The sequence below is a fragment of the Oncorhynchus keta genome, chromosome 36 (genome assembly GCF_023373465.1).
Source record: "Oncorhynchus keta strain PuntledgeMale-10-30-2019 chromosome 36, Oket_V2, whole genome shotgun sequence".
Taxonomy (NCBI): Eukaryota; Metazoa; Chordata; class Actinopteri; order Salmoniformes; family Salmonidae; genus Oncorhynchus; species Oncorhynchus keta.
The window spans coordinates 14,448,492-14,457,762 of NC_068456.1; the positions used below are offsets into that span (position 1 = coordinate 14,448,492).

A 9,271-nucleotide genomic window follows, 5' to 3' on the forward strand; every position below is an offset into this window, starting at 1 on the left:
AACAATATCTCGGACCTGCCTGGTGTGTTCCTTGTTCTTCATGATGCTCTCTGCGCTTTTAACGGACCTCTGAGACTATCACAGTGCAGGTGCATTTATACGGAGACTTGATTACACACAGGTGGATTGTATTTATCATCATTAGTCATTTAGGTCAACATTGGATCATTCAGAGATCCTCACTGAACTTCTGGAGAGAGTTTGCTGCACTGAAAGTAAAGGGGCTGAATAATTTTGCACGCCCAATTTTTCAGTTTTTGATTTGTTAAAAAAGTTTGAAATATCCAATAAATGTCGTTCCACTTCATGATTGTGTCCCACTTGTTGTTGATTCTTCACAAAAACATACAGTTTTATATCTTTATGTTTAAAGCCTGAAATGTGGCAAAAGGTCGCAAAGTTCAAGGGGGCCGAATACTTTCGCAAGGCACTGTATCTACACACAATACCCCATAATGACAAAGTGAGTACATGTTTTTAGAAATTTTTGCAAATTGATTGAAAATTAAATTCAGAATTATCTAATTTAATTTAAGTATTCACACCCCTGAGTCAATACATATCAGAATAATCTTCGGCAGCAATTACAGCAGTGAATCTTCCTGTTTAAGTCTCTAAGAGCTATTTACACCTAGCTTGTACAACATTTGCACATTATTCTTAAAAAGTTTATTCAAACTTTGTCAAGTTGGTTGCTGATCATTGCTAGAAAGCGATTTTCAAGTCTTGCCATAGATTTTCAAGCCGATTTTAAGTCGAACCTGTAACTAGGCCACTCAGGAACATTCAATGTCATCATGGAAAGCAACTACAGTGTATATTTGGCCTTGTGTTTTAGGTTATTGTCCTGCTGAAAGGGGAATTTGTCTCCCAGTGTCTGTTAGAAGCAGACTGAACCAGGTTTTCCTCTAGGATTTTGCCTGTGTTTGGCTTTTTTACATTTCTTTTTATCCTCAAACTCCCTAGTCCTTGTCGATGACAATATGAAGAGTGGTACTCAGTGATGTGTTGGATTTGCTCAAAACATAACATTCAGGACAAAAGTTAATTTCCTTGACACATTTTTTGCAGTTTTACTTTTGTGCCTTTTTGGAGGAGAGAATGCATGTTTTGGAATATTTTTATTCTGTACAGGCTTCAGTCTTCTCACTCTGTCATTTAGATTAGTATTGTGGAATAACTACAATGCTGTTGATCTATACTTAGTTTAATTGCTGTGATAGGAGTAAACTAACTGTTTTAAAGTGGAACTGACAGCATTTTTGCAACATGACATAAAATCTGTTCCTCCAGGAAGAATATTACACCTTTTTTTGTACATTTTCTGACAAGAGAGATATATATGTTCATTATCATGTTTTCATAAATTCATAGTATGTTTGGGAATTACGTACAGTAAGGCGTTTGTGAAAATTCTAGATTAATATAGTGGGAAAGCGGCCTCGCGTTTGGACAATTAATAGACACTGCTGTAATTAAAACCAAATAAAAACATCTGTCCTGTCTGGGACCAGAGTCTACGCAGACCAGTGCATCATAGCCAATCAGAGGTACAGTAGGCTTATATGCAAATACGTCATTTGCCACACAGGCCTGCCATCATTCACTTTCAACTGGACTGTGTGTTTACAGGCAGTAGTAACAGCGCAACATTAGATCATTAGAACGCATTCATCAAAAGCTACAAAATACACCTGAATGGATTTCTGTAAATATGTAAATACCACGGGAGTCCTTTTACATTTGCAAACTTCACAATCCTATTGATCGAACAACCATGAAAAGGGAGTCTCCCTCAGTTGCCTATTGCACATCAACAACAACAAGATCAACAACTAATGCTAGCCAGAGCGAGATGAGCTAAAATCGAACGAGGGAACAGTAGATTAAGCCTCTCAAACTAGTTTGCCGTTAAAATTGCACTGATAAACAATGGGGAATAGTGGCCTGCTCGTCCTTCTGCACCTTGCCTGCAAATGCATGCTTGTCCCAACCCACGTTTTAACAACTGAATGGGAACTTTGATTGACAACTAAGAGATATCCTAACTGTGGATAAAGTTCAGCATAGCTAGCTAGCAAAGTGATTCACATTTCTTGCTCGCTAACCAAATGAACTTGCAGCATCTCTAGCTGTTGCCAAAGAAAAACAATATGAGTGGAAAAAGTCGGTCACTCACCCACTCATCCAATGACATGTCATCCTCCCAGCAGCTAGCTAACGTTAGGCTCTGTGTTTTTCACTTGCTAAATAAATAGCTACATAAATAGATATGCTAGCCAAGGGGTGTCAAACTCAATTAGCACACGGGCATTATTGAAAAAAACCACAAAGAATTCATGGACCAGCCATAGCCTATTTGTTTTTACAAAACAATGCAACCCAAACTGGCCATTGTTTTATTTGGAAAAATATGGCCCTTGATAATGTCCACTTATGTACATACAGTAGGATGCATTTTAACATATTAAAACAAAAGAGATAAATAATATTTGTCCAGCCTTTGCTGCTATGCTACAGTAGCAGATATGCATAATATGCTGCGACCCAAATCAAAAATGATTTATTAACTCCAAATAAAAAAACTTAGCTATAGGTTGTTGTAACTTTGAAACATAAAACATGTTTTTCATTTGCACTGGGAAAGGGGGATACCTAGTCAGTTGTACAACTGAATGCCTTCAACTGAAATGTGTCTTCCGCATTTAACCCAACCACTCTGAATCAGAAAGGTGCGGGGGCTGCCTTAATCGATATCCACGTCTTCGGCACCCGGGGAACAGTGGTTTAACTGCTTTGCTCAGGGGCAGAATGAGACATTTAGTTTCTTGGAAGTTGTGGGAATGTACATTTTTTTTGGTTTCCATTGGTTCTGGGAACAAAGCCATACGTTTCCTATCCATGGAATTAGTCCACTGCATCACCAGAACGGAAGTAGCATGCCATGTTATTTTTACTCATACAAAGCTGTTCAGTTTAGTCTATGCAAATTGACCTAATGTCAAAGGAAACAAGCAGTCTTTAAGAACCAGGTGTGGCCAATTAGTGGGCGCGGCCAACACACCTGAACACACAACAGAGTTTTGTTGACGCTGAGAACGGAATGTACGTTTTTAAATAACATTCTTTAAATGTTACTGTTTTCTTATATTTTTTAAGGAATGTCTTCCTAATGTCCTGTGAACATGACTTTAAATAGAACCATGAGGAAACCTGTAGAAAATGTTATGCTCAAGTACTGGAATTCCCACAGAAGATCGTTGTCTCTTAACGTTCTCTGAACGTTCTGAGAACATTACTTTAAATTTAACCATGAGGAAACCTGTAGGAAACTTTCATTATGTTGAAGCACTGAAATTCCCACCTAATAAACCTATGTTTCATGTTATGTGCTAGTTTAGTATCCTGCACCATTCAGACGTTTGTGGGAAGGTTGTATGCAAAATAACCATAGAACAACCTTGTTCTCACCAAGCTCTAAGAAACATGGTTCTTAGAACGTTATGTGTTAACTGGGGTGTGTGTGTGTGTGTTGTCCTCAGTGTATCAAACATAAATAATTAAGAGGGCATTATAAGCAAATCAAACCAGCAGATCCAGTCCTCTCAGATTAAGTGATGCTTCCTTATTACAACACACTTGAATTATGGGGTTGTTTTCCACCTAATGACTGTAATTAGTACAGTGACTCACTACTATGGCCACACGTACGAAACACACACACACACTGCTCTGGATATACTGTGAAAATCAAGACAGACACACGACAATACTCTTAAATATGTTTATTTTATTCCATTCCATTCTGGTTTTATTGTCAGGATGTTGTGCTTGTCCCTTGTCATATAGATTATTGATCATATTTATTGATGTTGTTTGCAGCTCTCATATCTGCTGGCTGCTGCACCAACACCTGTAGGAGTGTGAAGATTTGGGACAGGTGAGACATACAATACCAGTCAAAGTTTGGACACACCTACTAATTTTCTTTTTTTGGACTATTTTCTACATTGTAGAATAGTGAAGACTTCAAAACTATGAAATAAAACATATGGAATCATGTAGTAACCAAAAAAGTGTTAAACAAATCAAAATATTCTTCAAAGTAGCCACCCCTTTCCTTGATGACAGCTTTGCACACTCTTGGCATTCTCTCAACCAGCTTCACCTGGAATCCTTTTCCAACAGTCTTGAAGGACTTCACACATATGCTGAGTACTTGTTGGCTGCTTTTCCTTCACTCTGCGGTCCAACTCATCCCAAACCATCTCAATTGGGTTGAGGTCGGGTGATTGTGGAGGCCAGGTCATCTGATACATCTCTTTCTTGGTAAAATAGCCCTTACACCGCCTGGAATGTGTTGGTCATTGTCCTGTTGAAAAACCAATTACAGTCTCACTATGCCCAAACCAGATGGAATGGCGTATCGCTGCAGAATGCTGTGATAGCCATGCTGGTTAAGTGTGCATTGAATTCTAAATAAATCACTGTCAGTGTCATCAGCAAAGCACCCCCGCATCATCACATCATCAGACCTCCTCCATGCTTCACGGTGTTAACCACACATGCGGAGATCATCCATTCACCTTCTCTGCGTCTCACAAAGACATGGCGGTTGGAACCAAAAATCTCAAATTTGGACTCATCAGACCAAAGGACAGATTTCCACCTGTCTAATGCCCATTGCTCGTGTTTCTTGGCCCAAGCAAGTCTCTTTTTATTATTGGTGTCCTTTAGTAGTGTTTTCTTTGCAGCAATTTGACCATGAAGGCTTGATTCACACAGTCTCCTCTGAACAGTTGATGTTGAGATATGTCTGTTACTTGAACTCTGTGAAGCATTTATTTGGGCTGCAATCTAAGGTGCAGTTAAGTCTAATGAACTTATCCTCTGCAGAAGAGGTAACTCTCGGTTCTTCCTTTCCTGTGGTGGTCCTCATGAGAGCCAGTTTCATCATAACGCTTGATGGTTTTTGCGACTGTACTTGAAGAAACTTTCAAAGTTAATCCAGATTGACTGACCTTCATGTCTTAAAGTCATGATGGACTGCCGTTTCTCTTTGCTTATTTGAGTTGTTCTTGCCATTATATGAACCAGGTCTTTTACAAAATAGGGCTATCTTCTGTATACCAACCCTACCTTGTCACAACCCAACTGATTGGCTCAAACATATTAAGGAAAGAAATTCCACAAGTTAACTTTTAACAAGACACACCTGTTAATTGAAATGAATTCCAGGAGACTAGTTGGTTGAGAGAATGCCAAGAGTGTGCAAAGCTGTCATCAAGGCAAATGGTGGCTACTTTGAAGAATCTAAAATATATTTTGATTTGTTTAACACTTTTTTGGTTACTACATTATTCCATGTGTGTTATTTCATATTTTTGATGCCTTTACTATGTAGAAAATAGTACAAAATTAAGAAACCCTAGAATGAGTATGTGTGTTTACACTTTTGACTGGTACTGCACATACAAAGGCATGCACACGCACAAAAACAAACACACATACAGTGCATTCAGAATGTATTCAGACCATTTTCCATATTTTGTGACGTTACAGCCTTAATCTAAAATGTATTGAATAGTTTTCCCCCCTCATCAATCTACACACATAATGACAAAGCAAAACAGGTTTTTAGAAATGTTTGCAAATAAAAACCGGAAATATCACATTTACATAGGTATTCAGATCTTGTACTTTGTTGAAGCCCCTTTGGCAGCAATTAAGTCTTCTTCAAGTCTTCTTGGGTATGACGCTACAAGCTAGGCACTGTATTTGGGGAGTTTCTCCCATTATTCTCTGCAGATCTTCTCAAGCTCTGTCAAGTTGGATGAGGAGCTTCACTGCACAGCTATTTTCAGGTCTCTTCAGAGATATTCAATCGGGTTCATGTCTGAGCTCTGGCTGGGCCACTCAAGGACATTCAGAGACTTGTTCCAAAGCCACTCCTGCATTGTCTTGGCTGTGTGCTTAGGGTCGTTGTCCTGTTGGAAGGTGAACCTTCGCCCCAGTCTGAGGTCCTGAGCAGGTTTTCATCAGGGATTTTTATTTTATTTTACCAGGCAAGTCAGTTCAGAACAAATTCTCATTTACAATGACAGCCTAGGAACAGTGCATTAACTGCCTTGTTCAGGGGCATTACAACAGATTTTTAAATTGTCAGCACGGGGATTGTCAGCACGGGGATTCGATCCACCAACCTTTCAGTTACTGGCCCAATGCTCTAACCACTAGGCTACCTGCCACCCCAAAGGATCTCTCTTTACTTTGCTCCATTCATCTTTCCCTGGATCCTGACTAGTCTTCCAGTCCCTGCCGCTGAAAAACATCCCCACAGCATGATGCTGCCCCCACCAATCCCCGTGCTGACGTAGGGATGGTGCCAGGTTTCCTCCAGACGTGACGCTTAGCATTCAGGCCAAAGAGTTTCTTGGTTTCATCAGACCACAGAGTCTTTCTCATGGTCTGAAAGTCCTCTAGGTACCTTTTGGCATGGCTTCCATCTGGTCACTCTACTATAACGGTCTGATTGGTGGAGTGCTCTTCCATTTAATAATAATGGAGGCCACTGTGTTCTTCGGGACCTTCAATGCGGCAGAAATGTGTTGTTACCCTTCCCCAGATCTGTGCCTCGGCACAATCCTGTCTCAGAGCTCTACAGATGATTCCTTTGACCTCGTGGCTTGGCTTTTGCTCTGACATGCGCTATCAACTGGACCTTATAGACAGGTGTGTGCCTTTCCATATCATCTCCAATCAATTGCATTTACCACAGGTGGACGCCAATCAAGTTGTAAACACATCAAGGATGTTCTATGAAAACAGCTCAATTTTGAGTCTCATAGTAGATTCTGAATACTTGTGTAAATACGGTATTTCTGTATTTCAAACATTTTAAAAACCTGTTTTTGCTTTGTCATTGTTGGTTATTGTGTGTAGATTGATTAGGAAAATGTTTTAATGAATCGATTTTAGAATAAGACTGGAACAAAACAAAATGTGGAAAAAGTGAAGGGGTCTGAATACTTTCTGAATGCTCTGTATGTTGCTCTAAGAGTTGTGTAAAGTTGGTAGAATCTTAATGAAAATGATTCACAGCTGTAATGGCTGCCAAAGGTGCTTCCACCAAGTATTAGCTCAGGCGGGTGGAGAATTGTCCAATTATGATATTTCAGTTGTATTATTTTTTTCTTAATTTGGAAAATGTTTTATAGCTTTCTTTAACTTTGAAAAGGTGGAGTAGGTTGTGTAGCTATGTCGGGAAAAAATCTAATATAATCCCTTTTTAGATTTAAGTTTAACGCAGCAAAATGTGAAGAAAGTTCAACGGGGTGTAGACTTTCTATAGGCACTGTAGCTAGTTGTTGATGTTGATGAAATCTGTCATTCTGCCCCTGAACAGGCAGTTAACCCACTGTGCCTAGGCCGTCATTGAAAATAAGAATTGGTTCTTAACTGACTTGCCTGGTTAAATAAAGGTAAAAAATAAATAAAAATAAAATGTTGTCCAATCAAGGTGACAAAAAGGCTCAATGTGTAGCAAGTGGAGTGAGAGTTCACTAATGCAATGCAAGATGGAATAAAATTATGGAATTCAAAGTTCTCAATGAGAAGGAGTAAGCTACAACGAGCAACCAACAGGTAAGCTGTTGTTTTATCTGAATGGGGTTGGGGAAAAAGCGCAGCATGTAGCCTGAATTAGCCTAGCTAGCTATAGCAGCAGTGCTCAGGTTAAGAAACGTAAGTAAAAAAAAATAAAAAACATATTTGCAATATCCGGATATCTGACAGAAATTTCTATTCGAATAGTTAAATAATTTAAAACCCCCATCCCTAACGCACACACACACACACACACACACACACACACACACACACACACACACACACACACACACACACACACAGCAACTTGCACGAAACATGCATATACACAGTAATGGTAATACCCATTTTCCCCTCTTGTCTTTCAGCTTTGATGCCTCCTGACAAGCCTCCATAATACATGCTGCAGTGACCAGAGCCCCTAAAGAGAGAGAGAGGGGGAGAGTCAGAGAAACACTAGAGAGAGGTGCAGTAGAGAAAGAGAAAAAAAGAGAGAAAGACCAAAATAAAGATTGAAAGACAGTGTCTTGATGAGGGCGACTCCCACTTCAGCCATGCTCTTTCTTAATGTCAGATATAGGAAACACGGTAGTGTGATTGCCAAATTAATATTACTGTCAGTGAATTTTCTCTCTGTTGCCAACAAAATAGTCCTACCTCCTTTGTAAAAAAGCCTATGAAACAGAAAGGAACAAGACTTGTAGGCCATAGGCCCTTTACAGACCAACACATGCTCTCCATAATGCATTACAGTACTGTGTTCCCCTTTCAGCTTTGTGTGAAGTTCCAACCAGTGTTACAGTATAGTACATAAACCTTGTGTCAAAGTTCAACTGAGAAGATTGCATTATATTGGCCCCTTATTATACATCTACAAATGTAAACACCAGCTAATATGACAATGGTTGTGGCGAGAACCTAACAAAATCCTAATCTCAATTCATGTGATTTGTGAGGGGTCACTTACACACACACACACACACATTATTACTAACAGACTGTACTGTGTAACCTCTAATCCCTGTGACTTTTAGATTTTTGGTGACAGAACTAAGATAAGTCAAAAGTAGTGTATATCTGCTTAGTTTTCTATATATAACAATTATAGTATTATTTTTGACCTACTGGTCTTATAATATCTATAAATATCATATCAAGAGATGTATGTCTAATATAATAAAGTGTCTTTATGTAAAATGCCTAATCCAGAGAGACTTGTCTTTTGTTTGGCCCCACACACACACACCATACACTGACGATAGGTGTGTTTGTGTTTAGGAGTGCATGGATTCATGTTAAGGTTGAAGAAAATGACTATTTCACCCCAGCAGAAGGAGTGGCAACAGGTATTCAGCAATTATGCGCTTAACTCGTCGATCCAGGCACAACACAGATAGAAGCTTATGATGATCAAGCTCACCATTCCGCTTGACCGAAGAGACCTCCATGATATTCACAGGCTTATCTGATCAATATCTCTCTATAGTCAGCTTGTGTGTGTGTGTTTTCGTAACAGTATATTATACAGTAAACATATAGATTTTCCTCTGGGTTGCTGCCATGGGAAATGGTCTAACATTATTTATTTACTCAAATGGCATCAGATCAAAGCAATTCTAATGAGAACCACCCTCAAACACACACTCGCATTTAGAAACACATA

General features: G+C 39.2%; 1 protein-coding gene across 3 annotated transcripts in view; it reads left to right on the forward strand.

Moving 5' to 3' along the window:
• Nucleotides 1–8,805, forward strand: part of ccdc85a (coiled-coil domain containing 85A) — a 38,255-nt gene extending 29,450 nt beyond the window's left edge. For 2 of the 3 annotated variants that reach the window (XR_004822662.2, XM_035754306.2), the window contains 2 exons: nt 3,883–3,940; nt 7,977–8,805. Coding sequence is in view for 2 of the 3 variants with exons in the window: in XM_035754306.2 (XP_035610199.1) it covers nt 3,883–3,940; nt 7,977–7,992 (74 nt within the window). In the remaining variant the exon portion in view is untranslated. The remainder of the gene's footprint in view (nt 1–3,882; nt 3,941–7,976) is intronic. The other variant, XM_035754307.2, reaches the window with a different exon arrangement.
• Nucleotides 8,806–9,271: the final 466 nt, after the last annotated feature.